The 24100-nt window shown below is 39.7% G+C and overlaps 1 protein-coding gene across 1 annotated transcript in view; it reads left to right on the top strand.

The window, feature by feature from the left end:
* The first annotated feature begins 545 nt into the window (after nt 1-545).
* Cep350 (centrosomal protein 350) overlaps nt 546-24100 on the top strand; it is a 153832-nt gene continuing 130277 nt past the window's right edge. Inside the window, exons 1-5 of the mRNA XM_059280711.1 lie at nt 546-927; nt 16027-16112; nt 18473-18516; nt 20765-20876; nt 21895-22054. Of these exons, the coding sequence (XP_059136694.1) occupies nt 16040-16112; nt 18473-18516; nt 20765-20876; nt 21895-22054 (389 nt within the window). The 5' untranslated portion in view covers nt 546-927; nt 16027-16039. The remainder of the gene's footprint in view (nt 928-16026; nt 16113-18472; nt 18517-20764; nt 20877-21894; nt 22055-24100) is intronic.

A 24100-nucleotide genomic window follows, 5' to 3' on the forward strand; every position in this document is an offset into this window, starting at 1 on the left:
TTTACTTGCTTTGGAATCAGCGTGTATGCTAAACGGAACTGTAAACCTCGGCCAATGAGACAGCCTCAGTGACAGCAGCAAGCCGCCCCGCAAAGCTGCAGTTACTCGGAACTGACTAGAGGGACGATTTATTTGGGCAGTCGCGGAAGCATCATCAACTCTCAGAAAGCGGCGGGCTTCCGATTTCCCGGTTCACCCTTGTCAAGTTCTCAGCGTGTTTTCGCCCGGGGGTGAAACGCTCAGCCCGAAGGCCCAATTAGCGTCAAAGGGAAGGGGGTGGTCTCCTCTGCGGATAGACTCGGGCTCCTCCCGAGTCCTGCCGAGGGCCCCAGCGCGCCACACCAAAGATGGCTTCCTCGCGGTCCCTTGCCTCGGCTTATCTCGCGCTCACCTTTCGGCCACACTCAACATGGCCCTAACCCGAAGTTGCATTCCTGTGGAACCGTCTCCAGACAGTTCTCGCGAGGTTTGGCGGGTCCTCTCTCCCCCCCACCCCCCCCCCCGCCCTCCCCCCCTCCGCGATTGCTCCCGCCCTGCCTCGCGCCGCCGCCACCGCCACTGCCGCCGGCGCCGCTCCTCCTCCGTGTCAGTTGTTGAGCTGTAATGGCGACTGGGCCGCCGCTGCCGAAGTGACTCCCGGGCGGGGAAGCCGGGCTGGACCTGCGCCTGCGAGGACTGCGGAGAGCCGCAGCTCGGGAGGGGGCTCGCGGCGGGGGGAGAGGAGGCCGCCTCTGCGCTGCTCCTTCCTTCCCTGCCGCCCGGCGGATCCCAGGAACCGGGGCGAGGCGGGCACCCGGTGCGGTGCGTCCCCGGAGCGGGGAGGCCAGGCCGGGCAGCCCTGGGGCCGGTCAGGGCGGCGTCACTGCACCCTCCGCCAGGCCCCGCGGGATGCACCGTGGGAGCCGAGGGCGGAGGCGACACTCTCAGGTGAGCTGCGGGAAGACCTGGCAGACCTGGCGGAGCCTGCGGACGTTTGCCCCGCCTCGGCTGCCTCTGTCCGCGGTCCCGGGTCCCCGAGGTGGCCAGAGAGGCGGGCGGGGCCCCCTGGCACTGCCTGGCGTCCTCCTGGGGAACCTCCCTGGGTTCCGAGACGTCTCCGGGAGGGTCATCCTGAGACCTGGGTCCCAGGACCTACTGGTGCCCACCGAAGACCAGATTTCTTGGCTTACCTGCCAGTGTCGTCCTCGCCACCCTCGCCCCTCCTCTTGTCTGCATAGAGTTAAGCCACCCTCTTACCTTTGGTCTCCGAAGTGTCCCTTCTTCGTTTGGAGATCAAGCATATTTTGGGAAATTCCGGGGGACTAGCTTCAGTGTCAGGGATGACCAGTTTCTGTTCCCTTTCCTGGGTGTAATATTCTCAGAGTGGAGTATGGGGAAAACTTTGATCAGCGCCAGTCCAGCAGTTGTTGAATGGAGTCTACCGGCTTATTCACAAACGATTGGGCGGGGAGGGGGTGACATTTAACAAGCCTTACACGTTGGAAGTTGTCACTATCGCTCCCCTCCCCCCCCTTTTAACATGCAGGCCAATATGCTAAATCATATTTAGCTAATGTCACAGATGTAGGCAAGAATTTGCCTGGATTTTAAGTTTCCAAGCTAGGAAGTTGCAAGTAGGTATAGATTTTTAATGGTTTTTTTTTTTTTTTTTTAATGTTGTAACAAATGTTTCACTTGGGGGAAAATAGGTTATTAGGAAGAGTGGTCGGTATCCATGTACTCTACTTAAATGTTTTGCTGGTGATTGTTTTGAATTTGGAGGAGTCGTTAGTGTTGCCATGTTAACCTGCCCTCTTAGCTTGTATTTTAAGGATTTTAAAGGAAAGTCTATCCTAGGCCAATCTATTTACAGCTGAGAATTTTTGAAGAAGCAGTGATGAAATACTGCAAACTGCTGTCCATTTAAAAAGTGTCTTAATTTAAAATACTGTTTTTTAAAGTCAGTGTGCTGCTAATAACATAGGATTGTGACTTTGGAAGAGTGTTAGACCTGTACTAGAAGTTACTTCAAGCCTGTGAAAGTGTAAGAGTTTTGGTAAACTATTTAATGCAATAAATCTGAACTATCATTGCATTCAACATAGTACACCTTAATCAGATTATATATGTCATGCTAGAAACATTGTGTATGTGGATAAATACATGTGTATCTTGTCTTTTCATAGCATAACTTGTGCTTATAGTGGTGGTAGTGAGTTATATTTATAGACAATTTTGTACATATATGAAAGATTTTTCTGACATATATTGGTGTATTGTATTATTTAAGGCCATTAATACCTATAGAAGCAAACTGTAGTGTTAATATGTTTATGAATTAAAGTTTTTAAGTGTTTTCTTCTGACTGTCATTTTTTTAAATCCGTTTTTAACACACTATACCATGGGCACAAGAAAGGAAGTGAAGTCCTTATATAACCACTTTAGTTTGTTAAAATGCTATAACTTATAGTGAGAGCAAAAGAGAAATGGTCTGAAAATAACTGACCTTTTTTGGGGGGGGAGGAGTATACTTCCAAATACATGAATTAGTCTTCATGCAATCTTGTGAGCAAAGTAGACAAATATTCTTACTTTGCAGTTGTGGAAATGGACGCTCAAAGCCATTTATTTATGTGGTTGCTGTTTTATTCTGCAGATATTCTAGAATTAGCTATATTTTAAATGAAACATTACCTTAGATACTTTTGCTATTTGTTATTTTAAAATATTGAAAAAAATCTATCCTTCCTTTTTACATGACACTTGTTCCTTATGTTGGTTCCTGGTTTTTAAAGTAATTAGTATTTTCATAAAATTTTATAATTATTAATAAGTAATGAATTATTATAATGAATCACTATTCTTTATTTGAACTTTTTATTTGAACAGTTCTTAAGATACTGTAGTTTAAAAAAAACTGTAGTTAAGATCTGGGGGTGTGGCTCAGTGGTAGAGCATTTGCCTAGCATGCATGAAGCTGGAAGTTCAGTCCCAATAGTATAAACAACAACAAAACAAAACAAACCACCTGCAGTGAATTTATCATTCATTTTGTTTGAATGTTCAGTTGTGTCGCTTTTGATTGTTCTACTTATTTTCTACTCTTGGTTATGTAAAGCATATTTAAGACACATGATCAGTGGTAACAGAACTATAGAGACAGTTGATTTAAAAGTTAAGTGTATAGTTGTATAGTTGTGATTGCTACTTTTGCTGTGTGGTCCGATTGCAAAATTGCCTTCCTTGTTGACTCCCCTCCATGCCGTCAGTTCTTAGTGTTGCACATCAGTGAGAGAGTGAAAGGACTGCATAGTGTCTTTCTGCATTAATGGTGGTGGTGGTGGTGGTGGGCCTTGTTAGTCTCAGTGGCACTTCACATTCGACCTTGGAGTGTTTTGGGTTATTGTTTGTGTTTCTCATCTGGCATGTAAGCTCTACAGTGGCAGAGGTCCTCTATTTGTTATTGTTCACTTAGTCCTCGCATATACTAGAATAACCAATACATAATAGTTGAGTTAATCTCAGTCCTAGGATAATACTTTAAAATCAAAACAAGAAACCTGCTTCTTAGTTTATAGGCACATTTGATCTTTTCTTAGGAATATGCTCCAAATGTCTGTTCCAATTTGCTGGGTATCAGGGGACTGACAGCCTGGGATTTAAAAGCCACTGAGACTAAGCCACAGGTGGGTCTTGGAACCTGACTATTTTACTGATTTGCCTAGGCGCCCTGTTAGCAGTTGCTGTCATGTGAAGAAAATAGAAGCTTTAGGCCCCTCACCTGTCATGCTAGTGCTCTGTTAGAGACTTGCAATAACTTTAGGTCTTTCTGAATCACAGGTGTTTTGAATACTGGAGGCTAGTTAGTTCAGTGTCCTTGTTTCCTGTGTAAGAAAGTCAGCATCATAATTGGAAGAAGAATCCACTAAGCAGCTCTAGGTCTACATTTGTTTTATGTGCCAGATAACTGTCAAATCAGAACATACTTATATTTAACCTAGTAGGTTTTTTTGTCATTATTAATTAAAAACTCAAAGTGGGTCCGATGTCTCATGTTAATTTAAAAATAAATAGCAATTAGACTATAAGTTAAAGTAGAGCAACTTTCTGGGAAGAAATCTGGCATTACTTATCAAAATTTAAATAAAGTTTGTGTATGTTTGATAGAATCATTTAATGGTTGTGAGTTTTATGTTACATAAATTTTAACATGAGCCCAACCATAAGTCTTTTAAGAATATTCATTTACCATGGTTAAAAATAGAAGGAAATAGAAGTATTAAAAAATGTCCAAACTATCCATTGGTAAGGGAACAGTTAAAATCATAGTATATTTATGCTGTAAGATACTTTGCAGTTGTTAGCAGGTTTTAGAGATCTATATTTACTTCAGGAGAAGCAGCTGAGCGTGTCCTTCAGCACATTGACCAGGCAGCAGACCTCAAAGGTTCACATCTTAACTGCACCATTTATATCAGCTGTGACCATTAGCGACTTAAATCCATCTATGAGGTGGATATAATGATAGTCCTTGCCGCACGGGGCTGTTGTGAGAAGGAATGAGTTAGTGTCTGTGTTCTAAGTAAGCACAGGGTGCTTTGTGTAACTGCTTCCTGTCACTGTTATGTACTGACATGGAACAAAGCTCATGATATAATATTGTTTACAAGAAAAAAGTTGTACTACACTGTGTAATATGATTTGACTTATTAAAAAAATAGGATGGAGCCAATAAGAAGACTCAGTGGGTAAAGGCACTTGATTTATCTATGAGCATATGTATCCCAAACAACTGTAAAACAAGTGCAAGGCTGTGAAGAGTTCATCACAATGTTGAGTTCCAATTTAGCTACATTTGTGGGTCCTCATCCATTTGGAGATAATGGTCTACAGTTCCCTTTTACTGCATCTGTCAGGACAATTTCCTGTTCACTAATTTGATGGTTTGATTAATATGATGTCCCATTTTATTGTAGATATCAGGGACAAGTTCTTCAGTTGACTGTATCTGAGACGGAAATCGGTCAGTTGATTCATTTTAAGAGAGTAGTCAGCTGTGATGAATGCTGTCAGAGGTCAAGTAGCTTGAGAAGCGCAAATGCCTATTTGATTTGGAGAAGAGGTCTTTGGTGATTTTAGTGAGTGAGAACTACTGCGGTGGGAAATCAGGATAGTAACCATATTGCAGCAGCTCAAGAGTGAGTGGAAGTGTCTCTAAATGGAGATGCAGAACCTAGTCAGCATTTTCAAGAGGTTTGTAAAGGAAAAAAACAGTCAAGGGTGCTGTGTTGAGGGACTTTTTATTTTTTAAGATGTCGTTAAGCATAACTTCTTATAGGAAAATGCTGGAGAGGGGAGATTGGGACAAAAGTGTGAGGAAAATGTGACCAGTATTGGGGTTTCTTGAGAGAACCTGGGTAAGTAGAGCTAGAAGTAGATGAATTGTTCCTATGGTAACTTTTCTCCCAAAGTTACTTTTATTATTATCATTATTATTATTATTATTATTATTTATTATCATTAAAGGCCATGCATGGTGGGATATATCTTTAGTCCCAGCACATAGGAGGCAGAGACAGGCAGATCTTGTGAGTTCTAGGCCAGCCTGGTCTATATAGACAGTTCCAAGTCAGCTGGGGTTACATAGTAAGAAAAGAAATGACATTTTTATGTGTGTGCATTTGTGCATGCACACACACTATAGAGAGCATGTGGAGGCCAGAGGCCAGCTTACAGCAGTCAGTCTGTCTTCACTGTGCTGGTGGTCGTGGGAGTCCACCTGCGGTTGTCAGGGTTGGTGGCAGATCTTTTACCCACTGAGTCATCTCACCCACTCCGTGTTTGTTTTTCCATTCTCCCCAACACAAACTCTAATGGTAAGTTCACTTCAGTTCTTTTTAGCTATAGGTTTTGTGTGAGTCTTTGTACTTTATTTTATTATTATTATTTTGGATAGGGGCACACATTGTACCTAAGCTTTCCTGGAACTCCCTATGCAGCCCAGCTTGACCTCAGATTTGCTGCAGTCCTTCTGCCTCAGCCTCTGCATGCAGGGATTATAGGCCTGCACTACATTGCCTGACTGCCTTGTACCTTTTTTTTTTTTTTTAAAAAAAAAAACAAAAAAACGGAGACCAATATGTAGCTCCGACTAGCCTGGTCTACTGTATAGATAGACCAGGCTGGGATTGAACATGCAGCAATCCCCCTGACTTAGTCATCAGAATACAACTATGCACCCACAAGCATGGTCTTTGTATCTTTCTTATAAGGCAAATATTTTGGTGTATTAGTTACTTTTCTATTGCTGTGATAAAACACTGAGTAGTACAACTTATAGAAGAAAGGTTTTATTTGACTTCCAGTTCCAGAGGGATAATACTCCATGATGGTAGAACAAGGTAACAGGTAGCAGGTGTCTAGAGCAGCAGCTGAGAGCTCACATCACAGGACACTGAGAGAGCCAACTTGAAATGGTGAAGAGGTACAAGTCTTAAAACCTCAAAGCCCCAGTGACATTCTTCCTCTAGCAAGGCTACACCTCCTAATCCTCCCCAAACAGCTGCCTGCGGGGACCAAGTATTCAGAGGCCCAAGACTTAAGGGGGGCATCTCATTCAATCACTATATTTGGTGATGTTTGAAAATACAGACTCCTTGTTAGCTTAAGATCTGTTTACAGTCAACAAACTAGCATTTTAAAGTATTCTTATTTATCAGTGTACATGATTTTAACCAGATTGGGGTGTGTGTGTGTGTGTGTGTGTGTGTGTGTGTGTGTGTGTGTGTGTTTTTTAAGACAGGGTCTTGCTAACTTGCTCAGGCTTGTTTTGAGCTCACTGTGTAGCCCAGGCTGGCCTTGAACTCTCAGCAGTCCTCCTATTTCAGCCTCCCAATGACTGCGTTTACAGGCATGTACCACTGTGCCCAGCTTAACCAGACTTGATAAAAAATATCATTTAATAGTAGCTTTAAAGAAATTATATTTCCAGTCGGGTGGTGGTGGTGCACACCTTTAATCCCAGCATTTGGGAGGTAGAGGCAGGGGGATCTCTATGAGTTTGAGGCCAGCCTGGTCTATAGAGCAACTTTCAGGACAGCCAGGGCTACACAGAGAAACCCTGTCTCAAAAAACAACAACATAAAACAAAGAAATTATATTTCCATTTCTATTGGTAGAGTAGCCATCCTAAGTTAATTTTGGAAGTTGATTTTCATTTGTATGATGCAGAATAAAACCATATTAAATAAAGGTGTTTTTAAAATCCCTTTTGATTTTTTTCACTTTGGTCTGAACAAAGCACTATTTACATATAGTTTGACTTTTAAGTGAAACAACTTATTTTTCTCTAAGATGCCAGTTAACCTCTTTGTAAAATAGACATTGGAATGAGTTGTTTAAGAATGGTGTACATATGTGTGTCTGTGTGTCTGTAATTAACATGCACAGTGATACATGCCTGTAAACCCAGTTGTAGCTAGAGTTTTCCTGCCTGGCCCACAGTCAGGACAAATCTCTCTCACCCGCCAGTCCCACAGCCACTCAGACCCAACCAAATAGACACAGAGACTTATATTGCTTACAAACAGTATGGCTGTGGCAGGCTTCTTGCTAACTGTTCTTATATCTTAAATTAATCCATTTCTATAAATCTATACCTTGCCACTTGGCTCGTGGCTTACCGCCATCTTCACATGCGGCTTGTCATGGTGGCTGCTGGTAGTGTTTCTCCGACTCAGCCTTCCACTTCCCAGAATTCTCTTCTCTGTTTGTCCCGCCTATCCTTCCTGCCTGGCTACTGGCCAATCAGTGTTTTATTTACTAACCAATCAGAGCAACACATTTGACATACAGAACATCCCACAGCACCCAGTCATTGGGAGGCTGAAGTAGGAGGATTGCTTCGTGTTCAAGGCCAACCTGGGCTACATAGTGAGTTCAAAGCAAGCCTCAGCAAGTTAGCTGTTTTAAAACATACAGATTCACTCCATTCTGTTTGATTAATAATGATATTCTTTTAAAAGAAGATTTATTTATTTCATGCACATGAGCATTTTTTCATATATGTATGTATGTATGTATGTATGACCTGTGGAGGTCAGAAGAGGGAGTTGGAGCCCTTGGAATTATAGACAGTTGCAGTCTGCCATGTGGGTGCTGGGAACCAAACCTGGGTCCTCCGCAAGGGTACTCTTGACCACTGAGCCATCTCTCCAGTCCCACAAAGGTATTCATAAATTTGAGGAAGTTAAAGAAGCTTGTAATATACGAAGGAGGCAAAGTGCCAGAGAGTCTCATGGATGGTGTAAAGAAAGTCTCATGGATGGTTTCTTAAAGAAATGGCAAGGCTATAAAAAAAGAGTGGCCAACATTGAGTTCTTTAGAAGCACCAGTATGGAGCTTGTGCTTAGCATGTTTGAGTCCACTGGTTCAATCCTGAGCACTTGTCTCTACCAAAGAGAGCCCCAGCTAATGGCATGTCGCAGGCCCTGGTGGATCTTGTTCTCTTTCTTCTTCAGCTTTACATTTTTGGCAGTTTTCTTGAACAACATGGGATTTTGGAGGAGTGGTTGAGATAGTTTCTTGTTGTGTATTGCAGGCTAGTCTCCAACTCACAATTGCCCTGCCTGTGCTTCAAGAATGCTGGGATTATGGGTGGGAACCACCACACCTGACTACTTTTTGGTTCCTTAGACTTGTCATGTTATTTGCTGCCTACGACCTGTCTACGTACTATTCTTATTTTCTAGAAAGCTCTTTCTTGAGCCTAGTGAACTCTTTTATCCATCTTTTAAGTCTTAGCTTAAATGACACTTTTACATTTCTTAGATTAGATGAGTTCTTTCTGTGGTATGTTCTTTAAGAGCCTGTGTTTTTTCTTATCACTCCATTTGCAATATATGTTTGGAATAACCTTTTGAGTCCCTTAAAGGCAGGAAGCTCATCTATTCTTTTTTACTGCTATACATCTAGTGCTCAGCCGTATTCCTACTTACTACATGTGTGACACTCACCAGACACGGCTAAATGAATGGATGGCATGGGTACACTGAGGAAAAGCATTTTCATGACTGTGGAAGATAACTGGAGTAGCACCGGGGACCAAAGGATTTGTTAAAACATTTTACCCGCTCTGACTAGGAGGAGGAGAGAATGAAGGACTTTATCTGTAGAAATTGGTGAGGAAGTCCTGTCCTTTGGGATGTATTTAGTAGCATTTGAGGTACATAGAGCAGTTTCCAAAGAAGTTAAAGTACAGTGAAATTAATAGATCACAGATTCAAAGGTGGATTTGATTTAGGTAGACGAACAAGGTAACTTATAATGAGATTGGGGGGATAGAGGGATTATCTTATATATTTATGTTGTAGATGGTGGCAGTTTCAGTGTTGTAAGAGGCATTATAGGAATGGCCATTAGAGGCTTTCAAAACATTGAGAGAAATCCCTTGGTTTAATTTACAGTTCTGGTGCTTACTAGCTGAATGACTTTGAAGTAGTTCTGTAGTCTGCTGATTGCATCTTAATAGGCAAAACGAATATTTGGATACTTGCCTGATAGTTGATGGAGATTAGAACTAGCCCTTGCCCAATAGGAAGAACAAGTACATAGTGCCTGTGGCTATTAACTGTCCACACAATCACGTCCCATAGCGTTAAAGGTCTATAATTCAAGGGATGTTGCTGTGTTTTTATTTGGAAGCCACATGTTCTCAGGATTAGCTCTTACAAATGAAGCCCTCTTTTTAATACAATAATCAGTTTTTTCTAAAGTTCAGGTTTCAAAGAGTAGAATTGAAGATAGTCTCTAGAGCTATACTACTCCAAGCTGGCTATGTGTCAGGATCCCTGTAAACCAGAGTTTCTTAGGCCTCAGACTGCTGATTCAGAGTCTGTCACCCAAGAGCTTGCTAGCTGCCTGGAAGAAGGCATTATGTGGCTACTCTGAAACTGACTTGCAATGAGAATGATAGGGGTGTATATGTGGAGGGTTATTTGAGTTAAGAAAATAGTTACAGGGCTCGGGGTGTAGATCAGTGACAGGGCTCTTGTCTAGCATGTGTAAGAACCCAAGCTTGAAAGCCAAATCATGATGGCGCATCCACTCTTATTTACTCCCAACACCAAAGGGACAGAGGCAGGTGGATCTTTGTGAGTTGGAGGCCAGCCTGGTCTACATATTGAGTTCCAGGACAGCTAGAGCCACACATTGAGACCGTGTCTCAAACAAGCAAACAAACAAGCAACCTGGATTTGATTACTAATACCACCAATACCAAACTAACTACAGAGGTGGAGTAGGGGGAGCATAATGATTTTAAAGTATTAATCCAAAGGGTATTATTTATTTATTTATTTTTATAGATAAAAAAGTGTATGTGTGTATTCCTCAGTGTAAATATGTGTACCATATGTGTGTAGGATCCCTGGAGAGCAGAAGAAGCTGACAGACCCCTGGAACTGGAGTTGCAGATGGTTGTGAGCCTTCTGATGTTGGTGCTGGGAACCAGACTTCAGTTCTCTGTGAGAGCAGTGCACTCTCTTAACTGCCCAGCCATTTCTCTAGCCTCTGTTTACTTATTTTTAAAAACGACATTACTTTGTGTGTGAATGCATGTATGTGCTTGAAATCATAGCCTAGGAGTTAATCTTTGCTGAAATGGTAGCCAGGAGAAATGTCTTTCTTCTCTGAGTAATTCTATTATTCACTGAATCTAGAAGGCAAAGTTTTATTGCTCTAGTATAACTTCTCATTACGTTATGTCCAGGGTGAATAAATGAGTCTTCAATGTAATTTACACAAATTTATTTATCTTTGCTTTTTCTATCTTGGGGTATGTGTGTGTGTGTGTGTGTGTGTGTGTGTTTTGTACATGTTTGCATATATATGGGTACAATGTATGTGTATGTGTGAGTTTACATGCATTTCTTCTACTGTTTTGGCTTCATTCACAACTAGACTTTTCTTTGGTGATAGCAATAGCATAAACTTTCCCTACCAGTCCTTAAATGTATTGCATATTAATACATAATCATTTTACCATATGTTCAGGTTATTATATGGGTGTCTACCTTGGTCTTTTTTCTTTTCCTTGTTATCAATAGCATGGTCACTTATATTTTTCTGTTTGTGCTTTGTAGTTTGTTTTAACATAGAGTCTTACGGGCTTACTTACACAATAGTATGTGAATTCTCATTTTCTAGTTTTCTGTTACCACCTCCCCAGGTTTAGTTGTACTGTACATTGTGTTTGCCCTTTCCTGTGTACATATGGTCATGTTTCTACTTCCATTGACCTTTCTCACTTTGCTTTTTCCCATTTGTCCTTCTACTGGCAGTGCTTTTTTCAAAAACAAAACAAAACATTTTATTTTTGAGAATTGCACATGAGTACTGTATTTACATAATTTCCATCCCATCCTTTCCCCTTCCCACCTCACCCTCTCCTGTTTCCAACTCCTCTGTCCTGCTCCCTCTCAAATTCATAGCCTCTTCTTGAATTGTATGTATGTATGTATGCATGTATGTATGTATGTATGTGTATAAATGCAGTGTGCTCAGTCCCTTTAGTGGTGCTCATATGTATATGTTTAGGACTGATCACTTGGGATTGGATTAACCTATTAGGGGGCTTGTCCTTGAAGAAGACCGATTCTCGTGCTCTGAGCAACCTTTAATTGCCTGTAGGTCTTCATCTAGAGGTGGAACTTGTGAGATTACCCCTAACCACATTGGAATGTCAACAAAGCAGTGTCTTCCCTGCCTTAAAGCCTATGGATCACAGTGGTGACAGGCAAGATAAGCTCAAGGGTAACCAAATTGGACTTAAGACCTATTGAGTAGGTGGGAATCCATTACTGGTCCCATAAATACAGCCCTGCCTGTGGGTAGTAAGGGCATGGCCTCTAGAGGACGACCTACCACTGCCACTTTCCTAAACCCATGAAGTTCCCAACTGCATGCTAAATATCTATCTAGAGCCCAGAGAAGGATTTAGGCAAGTTATAATAGCACTTGAGAAATAGCTGAAGCTATGAAAAGAGTATTGAGGGGTTAGGGAGCTGGCTCAGTTGATAAAGTGCTTGTCATGCAACCATGAAGACCTGAGTTCAGAGCTCTAGAACCTACATTAAAGCCAGGCATTGTGGTGTGGGCCTGTAGTCCTGGCTCCGGAGGTGGAAGCAGAAGACTCCTGGGGTTTGCTGGCTGTCTACTCTAGTTGAATGGATGAGCTCTAGGTTCAGTGAGAGACTTTGTCTCAAAAATAAGGCAGACACCACCTTTGACTTCTGCATTCCATGTGCATATGCACATACCTGCACATGTGTACACGCATGGCCACCCACACAGGTGTATATCAGACATATATGTACGGACCATAAAAATATGTTGAGTTTTCCTGGGAAGAAGGAGCTAGAAAAGAAGAGGCCTAGTGATAGAACTTTTGGAATTACTGGGCTGAGGTGGGGGTCCTTTATCATTCAATTTTAGTGTATGTGCTGTGAAAGTGAGCACCCCTTAATCATTCAAGAAGTAAGGAAACAGGAGAGGTATGTTTACTAATTTAGGAGTAGTGGGAGTTTCAAGATAAAAGTTTGAAATTGTAAGTGTTGAAATACTGCTATAATACCATCAAATGGAAAAGTACATTGAAAGTATGTTTCTTAGATTTTCTAGACAGATACATTTTAAACAATGTTTAAATACATCTTTAAGTTTTATTTATTTATTTAATGTGTATGAGTACTGCTTGCATTTATATCTGTGTACTACATGTGTACCTGGTGCTGCCAAAAGTTGGAAGAGGGCATCTGATCCCCTGGAAAAGAGTCATAGATAGTCACCATGTGGGTGCTGGGAATCAGACCCAGGTCCTGTATAAGTGCAAATGCTCTTAACTGCTGAGCCACCTCTTCAGCCCATTTAGATATTTCTAAGACCCTCATAAAAAAAATTGATAAATCAAGAAAAAATAATATTTTAAAGATTGTTGCCTTGGTTTTGGGATAGGAAAACAGACTTACCAAAAAGGGATGTAAATGAAATATAAATATAATATACATGAGAACAACATAAATGCATAGCTTAGTCAAGTCTTAAGAAATAGACACATCCATGAAATTGGTACCCAAATCAATGAATGACTGTACACAGTTGACCAGCCCCTACATTAGTTTGGCAGAGGTGAACTCAATCATCTCTCCAGCAGCTTCAAGGTTGATGACTAGCCTCACTGTAGCACCAATGAAACTTTAGTTTGTGCTGTACTTTGAGTGATAGGATTATATGGCATATATGTTGTTTCTGGTGTTCCTTATGTAATAGTGATCCTGAACTACATTGTTTTATGAGCTATAATTATTTCATTCTCATTAATAGCAAATATGTCATTAAGATATATATGTACATATATATATATATATAAATATGCAGTGTTACATAAATGTTTTACTAGATAGTTAGTCCTTTTTTTGTTTTTTCTTTTGCTTTTCGAGACAGGGTTTCTCTGTGTAGCCCTGGCTGTCCTGTAACTCACTCTATAGGCCAGGCTGGCCTCAAATTCAGAGATCCACCTGCTTCTGTCTCCTGAGTGCAGGGATTAAAGGTGTGTGCCGTCACTGGCCCGTGATATTTAGTCATTTTTAATTAAAGATCAACTGTAAATTAGGCATTTATTTTGAAACACTTTTTTTTATGTTTATCCACACTGCTTCATCTTTATAAGCACTAGCCCTTAGATAGAAAAATTGTGGACTGAAATGCAGTTTTAAAAAACATTTTGCCTATTTATCCTTTCCATTGAGAAAATATTCTATTTTTTGCACTTAATTTTATTTTAAGGCAGGGAAATGTTTGTAAAGACAATCTTGTCAAATCACTAACAGATTAGTGATATAGAATAACTGTGTGTGTGTGTGTGTGTGTGTGTGTGTGTGTGTGTGTGTGTGTGTGTGTGTGTTTGTGCAGGGCTTTGTGCAAGGGCCATGAGAGGATGTCCGGTGTCCTGCTGTATCCTTCTTTGCCTTATTCCCTTTTGAGACAGGGAATGTCACTGACACTCTGTCTCTACAGTGAGTACACAGGCTTACAGGCATGTGAAGGCACACCCAGCTTTCTGCATGGTGACTGGGATCTAGACTTTTTGATTGTATAGTGGGTGCTCTTATCCACTGCTGAGCCATTCTTTAGCCCTGATCTCTTTTTTTCCATCAGTGCTGATAACTGTGATTAAAGTTTTTATGGTTGAAACATTTTAAACTATTGGTAAATTTGCTGGTTTTTGTTTTTCCCTCCTCCTGTTTTCAGAAGAGACATTTTATGAAGAATTTTTGTGTGTGCAGCGCTGAGGATTGAGTAGAGGACACCTAATAAGTGTGCACTCTGCCTCTGAGCCTCGTTTCTAACCCTTAGAAGAATTTCATTTTAACAAGAGTTTGGAAGTTTGTTTCTAGGAAGCTTATATGTCAGGATTATCTACCTCTAGGAAAAATTAATTCCCATAAAAGTAATAACTTTTAAATTTTATGTATTTGGATTTACTAGTTAAATTTTCTTTTTCTTAAATCTAATTTGGGATTTAAAAATATTTAACACACTGGAACTGAGAATGCATCTCAGTGGTAGAGTGCTTGCCTACTGTGCTTCAAGCTCTGGGTTCAATTTCTCAGGACTACAAATAGCATACTATACTTCCTTTATAAATAACTCATTGGATAAAATAGTTTATTACGTGTCATTGATTTTGTGTGCATGTGTATGTGTATGGCTGCATTTGCCATGGGATACATATGGAGGTCAGAGGACAACTTGGGAGTCAGTGCTCTCCCTCTCTACCATGTGGTCCTGGGGATAGAACTCAGATCGTCAGTCTTGGTGGCAAGTGCCTTTACCTGGTGAGCCACTGCTCCTCCCTTTAAATTCCAGTTTGTTATTTAGTTTGCAGATAAAATACTTTCATAAATAAGACAAAATTTAATATATTTATAACATAAAGAACTAATGACATTAATTTAAAAATTAAGATCCTGGTAGGTAAGTGAGCAAAAGATGAGAAAAGATAATTCATAAATGAAAAACTAAGATTAAGATTTGTGGTAGAATATTTGATCTAGCTAGCTTCTACCAAGTTCAAACTCAAGCAACCATTTTTTCCCCTATGAAGTCAGCAAAAACAAAAATAATACAAACAAAATTAAAAAGTATTACTGAAGCTGCTAGTCTCTTAAATTACCGGAAGCTGGAAAACAGTTTGATGTTGGATTTCAGCATCATGTCCTTCACATTCTTTAGTTCAGTTTTGATATATTTTGCAGATATTACTCTAGGCAAATAATCCAAATAAGCCAAAATTCATATAAACTGTGTTGTTTGTTTTAAGACAGTGTCTTGTTATGAATCACTGGCTGGCTTGGAACTTGCTGTATAGACCAGGCTGTTCTTAACTCACAGAGATTGGCCTGCCTCAGCCTTTTTAGTTCTGAGATTGAAGGCTTGTGCTGCCATACCTGGCTACAGTGTTATTTACAGTAGAGAAAATGAAACATAATAGAGTATTGGTTGTTTATTCATTTTAAAAGAAGACTTTGTTTTTCCATTTATTTATTGTGTGTCTGGGAAACTGTGAGAGAGTATGTGCATGCCATGGCAACATGAGGTCAGAGGACAACTGGCTGGAGCCAGTGCTCTCCACCATGTGGGTCCTAGGGATGGAAATCAGATGTTAGGGTTGCTGAGGCATCTGGCCAGACCACTCCTCATTTTCATGCTGAGCGTTGAACTGGGACCTTATGTATGGGCAGTGCGTGCATTACCACTGGTATAGCCCCAGCCTTGTGACTCTATAATCAATAAAAATGTTGATAATGATGATAATAGTTCCTCTGAAGTATTGTATTATTTATTGGATTGATTATGAGATACTCATGAGTGTATGAAACTACATTTTAGAGATGACAATCTTTTTTGGACCTTCATGAATAAGTCATAATATTTCTTAATTTTTTTATAATAGTGAGATCAATGTTATTGATGACATAATTTGCAGGTAAATTGGCAAGATGAGGAGCAGCAAGTCAAAAGAGGTGCCTTTACCAAGTTCAAGGAGCTCTCAAAGCAAGGAGACTGTTCAAGGTATGAGTTTTGTTTTTTTTAGACTGTATTTAATTCTCTTTTAAGGTCTGATAATATATTAAATTCTGGGTAATCAGTAGATGAAATTTATGCATATTTTGATTGGTAAAACAAAAAAGTGGATTATGCTGAAGAAGTGGCTCAGTGGTTAAGAGTACTTACTGACCTTGCAGAGAACCTCTGTTTAGTTCCCAGCAATCACATTGTATAGCTTGCAAATGCTTGTAACTTCAGTGGTCATTTGCATGTATGTACACTCACACACACACACACACACACAAACACACACACACACACACACACACACACACACGTATGCAAATAAAACTTAAACTTTTATTTTTTATTTCCGTTTATTAGTGTTTTGCTTGCATGTTTGTCTGTATGAAGATGATGGATCCACTGGAACTTGAGTTACAGACAGTTGTGAGCTGCCATGTGGGTGCTGGGAATTGAACTTGGGTCTTCTGGAAGAGTAGCCAGTGCTCTTAACTGCTGAGCCATCTCTCCAGCCCCACCATTTTAACAAAGTGGATAAATAGTAGAAAAATTTACTTTTTAGTATAAAAGTACCTTTAAAAAAATGATTTAGTTGAGCCAGATGTGGTCATGCATTACTGTAATCCCAGAACTCAAAAGGTTGAGGCAGGAGAATTTTTTTTTAAATTTTTATTTTATTTTTCTTTATTAAGAAATTCTCTACTCACTCCTCATGCTATCCACAGACCCCCCCCCTTCCCACCCCTCAGCCCTCTTTCCCAAGCCACCCTGCATCCCCACATCCCCCAAATCGAGGTCTCCCATGGGGAGTCAGCAGAGCCTAGCACACTGAGCCTAGGCAGGTCCAAGCCCTTCCCACTGCAACAAGGCTGTGCAAGGTGTCACACCACAGGCACTGGATTCCCACTGCCTGCCCATGCACCAGGGACAGATCCCGATCCCCCTGCCTGGGTGCCCCCACAAACAGTTCAAGCCAAACAACATCTTCCGCGTCCAGACGGCCTAGTCCAGTCCCATGGGGGCTCCACAGCCACCAGTCCACAGTTCATGGTTTCCACTAGTGTGGTCCTTCATCTCTGCACATCCTCCCATCATGATCTTGACGTCCCTCGCCAAGGCAGGAGAATTATGAGTTTAAGGCCAGCTTGTACTACCCAGTAAGAACTTCTCTCTCCTCAAGAAGTATATATACAAAATTAGTTTTCTTTTTCAGAAATGCTGACTGTAATGTCTGTATCTATAATACAGACAGTGAATACATAGTAAGTTACAGACTCCCTGAAGTCCTTCTTAAGTTATTTGTTGGAGGTACTTCAAGGTATGATATTTTAAAAGGGAAGCTGACAAACTAGAGTTGATCCAGAGGAAGATTCCTATTTGGGAGGAAACTAGAAATTAAGCCATATAGGGAGTATTTGGAGGAAATGAAAACATTTATTCTGGAAGAAGATAACTCATGGGAAACAACACAGCCTTAAACTAGTTGAAAGGCTGTTACTTGAAAGACTAGATTTGTTTCTACTAGTACAGTGAAGTGTGGAATATTTTAAAAAGTATTCTTTTACATTATAATGTGATATGAAACAACACAAAGTTTTATATTTTGTTGAGTGTATTGGTGGATTCCTATAATCCTAGCACTCAGAAGGCTCAGGCAACAAGATTCTAAGTTGGAGGTCAGCCTGGGCTGTACGGTGAGAGTCTACCTCATTCTCATCCTCCCTCTCCCCCCTCTTCTTTCTTCTCCCTCCCTCTCTTTCCCTCCCCCCTCCTTCCGTGTGTGTGTGTGTGTGTGTGTGTGTGTGTATATGTGTGTGTGTGTGTGTGTGTGTGTGTGTATGTGTGTATGTGTGTATGTGTGTCGGTTCAGGCCATTGCTGTAAATTGAATATACTTCTTTTGCATATGTCTGATACAGGTTTTGTAAGAGTATAGTTCAATTTATTTATTTATTTATTTATTTTGGTTTTTCAAGACAGGGTTTCTCTGTGTAGTTTTGGTGCCTGTCCTGGATCTCACTCTGTAGACCAGGCTGGCCTTTAAACTCACAGAGATCCGCCTGGCTCTGCCTCCCGAGTGCTGGGGTTAAAGGTGTGCGCCACCACTTCCCAGCTAGTCCAATTGTTTTAAGGACTAATAGTATCAGGCTATTTTAATTCTGTGTCTTGAGAAGCATGGCCTTTTATAATTATAGGGAAAAAAGTGTGTTTTGATTCAGTATTATAAATGCATCTGATAAGGAATAGTTCTACCTATGAAGTGGTTCTCAAACCTTTGATCACATTTGGGAGCATATTAAAATTCATGTTCTAAGTTCTACTTCAGAACTCTGACTCTGTAAATGTCACTTTTCTCAGTAGATGTAACCACACCGTGGGATGTACTTTCTCAGACCAAGGCTGCTGTAAGTAGTTGGGTTTCTATTTTAAAAATTTACTTATTTATTGGTTTTAAAATGGATACCATGTTATAATGCGATGAATTAAAACATTTTCTGTAGCACTTTTTTGAAAGGAAAAAGATATTTTGTATATATTACACAAAGAACAAAAATGAGTAATAAAGGAATAAACAAGATACTGCTTTAGGGTATCAGGTCTACTAATATGACATGTCAAATATTCATGTAACGTGTGCTGTTTATTTGCCTTTAATAAATTGGCTCACTTTATGTGGTGATATGAAGGATGAATGTGGGAAGGTTGGACTGTATTTGTGTGGAAAGCTTGTTGTCAGGAAGCAAGTAAAAGGAACTGCTTCCTGGACTGTGAGATATTGCTTCCATTTTGTGGTCATAGGTCGTTTTCCTTTATAAAAAAGAATGACTATGGGAGAGTTATTTTCTTTTGTGTTTTGTTGGTCTTGTCTGGATTGTGAGAAATCCAAGCTGGCAAAGTGATATATGGTCCCTTCAAAGAAATATTCCTCTTCTGGGCTAATTATTTATATGTCCCTGTTAATTTGAATAACGGTTTCTATATGTCTGTAGTTTTAAAAACATTTACTTACTTTTATTTTTATGTGTCCATTATGTGTGCCTGGTGCCCTGGAGGCAGCAGCTGTAAGCCACCATGTGGGTGCTGGGAACCGAACTCGGGTCTTGCAGGAGAGCAAGTGCCTTAACTGCAGAGCCTTCTCTCCAGGTGTTGTCTGAGTATTTTATGTAATTTTCTATGTTCTAATCTTTGGAACTCTTTTGAAATGATATCTGCTAGTTTTTTCTCTCTTGGGAAGGTCTATTTTCTGTCTTGAGAAGCATGGCCTTATGCAATGGTAGGGAGAAAAAGTGTATTTTGATTGAATATAATAAAGATTTGGCTTTATAAAGAAGCAGTATATAATCTCACTACATGAGTTTTAAACATGTATAGTGTAGGAATGAATTGTTTCTATGTCCTGATTTGATTTAATTTTGAGTGAAATCAATACAGAGAATAGTTAATTTTCAAAAATAACTTAATTGTGTTTTTGAAGAATTCTTTAGGATTATAAGATTCACAAATAAGGAGAATTAACTGATATTGAATTATTATGTGAATGATTATTGCAAGTTTTTCACAAAAATCTGAAAAAAGATAAAGTTTCATATAAAGTGCTTTTATTTCCTTGTAAAATTTTGATGATTTTGATTTCTATACTTTTTAGTTTTCAGCAGTTCTCCTATAAGCCTATAGTATTCTACTATTCAAGAGAAAATACTTAAACTGCTCAGAACATTGGTAGTGACTTATATTTCAGAGTATATATACAACCTGAATTGTATGCATCCTGTGAATTTTGCTTTCGTTTCATTTAATTTTTTATTTAAAAGTTTTTTTTTTTTTTTTTTTTGTTGTTTTTTGTTTTTGTTTTTTTAGATTTTTGAAACAGGGTCTTATTGTGTAGCCTTGGCTATCCTGGAACTTGTTCTGTAGACCAGGCTGACCTCAGACTCATAGAGATCCACCTGCCTGTCTCCCAAACGCTAGGATTTAACAAAGGCATGTGCTACCATACTTGGTGGATTTTGTTTCTTTTTTTTTTTTTTTAATTTTTATTCTTTTGATTTTCAAGACAGTGTTTCTCTGTGTAGTCCTGGCTGTCCTGAAACTCGATCTGCAGGCCAGGCTGGCCCTGAACTCACAGAGATCCACCTGCCTTTGCCTCCTGAGTGCTGAGCTTAAAGGCGTGCGCCACCACCGCCTGGCTTGGATTTTGGTTCTTGAAAGATGTATATCATAGACACAAAATTGTAAAAAGTTGTGACTGAGTACAAATTTTAATCCAGCTAAATTATCCTTTTTTTACTTTTTTTACATGTAAAATATACAAGGTATGTTGAATAATGATATGCAACATATTGCAGGTAATTTATTACCTTAAAAAGACTTAACAATTAAAAATAGTTCAACATGATGAGTAGAAACTCATTAGATCTCTTCATAATTTGTTGAGTATTTTTGTTTATACTTGGATAGCATTATGCTCAAAGCATAATTACAGCTAAAGTAGTAAGTTATAAAAATAGTTAATATTGCAAGAAAGTGTTTAAGTTTTTTTCTACTTTAGAGAAAGATATTGGGCAATATTATTTTAAGTAGCTATGTAAACCAAAAATGGTAATTGATTATTTCAGGATTAATTTATGTATTTTCATGATATTCAAATTTTAGCTGAGACACATTGAGAACAAATTAGAAGTAACCCCTACAAGTACAGCTATAATTGATTCTGTGATGGATGCTAAGAAGTCTGCAAGTGCTACCCGCAAAATAAGTAGGAAAGGTATGTGTGAAGTTCCTTTAAAAAATTTAGCTGTATTAAATTTAGCTATATTAAGGACAGATTAATAAATTACTACTGTTGTTTGTAGGGGGTGCACATGTGCTACAGACTATGCTTGTAGAGGCCAGAGGCCAGCCTTACAGAGTTGATTCCCTCCTCCCGCCATTATGTGGGTTCTGGGGGTTGGCCTCGTTAATACAGATTTCGTTGTTTAAGTATTTCTTGGTAGTCCATTTGTGTATGCATGTGTCCTTAGACTGTGCTTCTGAAGCAGCCTCATGCTTAGTGATGCTGGTGATGTTTTCACCATTACATCATGTTTAACAGTTGAGTTTTCATTTGTTTGTGGTAATGAGAATTTTATTTTGGTGTTTGAGGTTATATATACTTACTTTTTTAAATTCACAGGTATAGTCTTTGAAGGTAAAATTTAATTGACTTAACACATATGTGTTTGTTTCAGGGGGCTAAATTGTTTAAATCATTAATGGAATATCTTTCATAGAGATACTGTGTAATAAATTGACACAATGCAGATATTTGATTTGGAGGGGGAGTTCTTAATTGGTGGGTTACAAGGTACAAGTAAATGCTGGCTGCTTAGACTGACAGTTGCTGGGTTTTTCCAGTTCTCTTTTTACTGTTCGGGAGGGAAGGTTACTGGGGGTTTGACTGAGGCCCTCACATGCAAGGAAAGTACCCTACTGCTGCCTTTTCTTCAGCCTTAGTTTTATTTTCTTTGTGTTTTGAGGTCAGTGGCCCATACTGGCCTTGAACTCACTTTGTAGCCCAAACAGACCTTGAACTGGTAACTCTCTTACCTCATGATGAGTAGATTTTAATTTGGCATTATTGTCTTAGAATACAGTTTTCTCTACAAACTGAGTGACCGTGGGTGTTTTCTGTCCTCTTACCTAATATCTAAGCAGAGATGGTAGAAATAACACATAAGTAAGTTCTTCTCTTAGACGATCAGGTTTTATGTCATCTGTTCTCAGAGATTTCTTTTCTCCTTTAGATGGTAGATATCTAGATGAGTCTTGGATCAGTGCTCCAACTTCCAAATCTTCTAAACCACGAAAAGAGAAATCTCGTAGTCCTCTCAGGGTTACCACCCTGGAAAGTAACGTTAAGAAAAACAGTCGTGTGGAATTCCGTGAACCTTTGGTTTCTTACAGGTTGGTATGGGAAAAGACGTTAGCAGCTGGGGTTATTGAATAATTACAATAGGAGTATGGTGGGGTTTCTCAGTTTTTGCAGTACTCTGATTCTGAAATCCTGTTAGTTACTTTTCTCATTTTTGTGACCAAACGCCTGACAAGCAAACTGAGGAAGGAAAGGCTTCTTTTGGTTTACAGTTTGAAAGTCCATTATGGCGGGGAAGGAATGGCAGCAACCCATGAGGCTGCAGGTCAGACTGTGCCTGCAGTTAAGAAGCAGAGAGCAAGGAAAAGGGCGGGGCTCTGAAATCTCAAGGCCTCCCCTAGTGCCTCTAACAGACCTCTAAAACAGTGCTACAACCAGTACTGTAGTGTTCAAACACATGGGCCTAGTTCACACTCACGCCACAAAAGAAATGTTATTGTTCTCCACAAAAGATAATCCAAAAAACAAAAGTTCACCAAAACATAAAAATCAAAACCCACCAACCCCCCCCCAAATTCTACCCTCTTAACCTTATAAGATACTGACTACTGTTTTGTTGTTGTTCTAGATATCAAACCCAGAATCTTTCATATAGTAGTCAAAGACTCGGCCACTGAGCCACATTGCCAGTCTGTATCCTCTCCAAGTATTTGAGTGGAAGAAATAGTAATAGTTGTGTGTATGCCACATGTGTTGTTGGTGCCCAAGAAGGCCCTGGAGCTAGAGTTACAGTGGGTTGTGAGCTGCCCCGTGTGGGTTCTGGAAACTGAATTCTGGTCCTCTGGAAGAGCAGAAATTGCTCATAACCAAGCAGCAAATACTCTGAACCATCTCTCTAGGCCCTGACTTGAATTTTTTTTTTTTACACTGATTATATGAATTTATTTATTCTATTTTGTAACAGTTTAGATGTTCTGGACTAATATGGGAATTTAATAGTGTAGAATAGATAATAGAAACTGTACATTTTTGTTAACAGTGCTTTTTTTTAGTACTAAAATTAGAGAATTTTATGTTTTTGAAGGATACTTCATTAACTTTATTTATTTATTTATTTATTGAGACAGGGTTTATCTATGTAGCTCTGGCTGTCCTGGAACTCACTCTGTAGACCAGGCTGGCCTCCAACTCAGAGATCCACCTGCCTCTGCCTCTCAAATGCTGGGATTATAGGCACACACTACCACTGTCCAGCTAATGCTTTAAATATATTCATGGCCTTAGCATGGCAAATAGTAAGAAGCAGCAAGCCCCGGGCCTTATACTTACTGCCTTTATAAGCATTTTTTGTGTACTTTAAAGTGTCAGTAAATGAAGAAGTTTCATGGTGGTACTTGGTAATTTTAGGTATGAGCTTGTACTCTCTAATTTTGTGATAAGAATTTGGAAGAGAAGATAAATAATGAATTGAGTGTTTAATATGTTGCATTTGATACAAGTTAAAAATAGGTGAAGATAATAAAGCATTTGTAAATGTAGGTGAGATATATGTAAAATGATCCTTGGGTATTGTTATTAATATTGAAGCAAAAACAAACAAACAAACAAAGGAATACAAAAAGCCTGCTTAAAAACATGGTTACTATCAGGATTGAGATTGAGTTACTGACTCCTTTGTATTCTGATGTTCTTGCAAAGAGTACTATATGATATTTAAAATTTTATAAATTATAAATCTTTTTCTTTTTGGTTTTTTCTTTTTTCTTTTTTCTTTTTTTTGGTTTTTCGACACAGGGTTTCTCTGTGTAGCTTTGCGCCTTTCCTGGGACTCACTTGGTAGACCAGGCTAGCCTCGAACTCACAGAGATCCGCCTGGCTCTGCTTCCCGAGTGCTGGGATTAAAGGCGTGTGCCACCACTGCCCGGCATAAATTATAAATCTTTTAAGAAAAGGAAAAAAAGTACTCAGGGAATAGTTGTATGTGGAATGCCCTTTTTCACCTGGCAGATTCCATTTATCATGTAGCCCCCCTTCCCCACCACACAACACACACACACACACACACACACACACACACAGGGTTTCATGTAGCCAGGTTGGCTTCCAGCCAAGATTAAATTCAGATTTCTGATCCCCTG

This window comes from Peromyscus eremicus, chromosome 15 (assembly GCF_949786415.1).
Source record: "Peromyscus eremicus chromosome 15, PerEre_H2_v1, whole genome shotgun sequence".
Lineage (NCBI taxonomy): Eukaryota > Metazoa > Chordata > Mammalia > Rodentia > Cricetidae > Peromyscus > Peromyscus eremicus.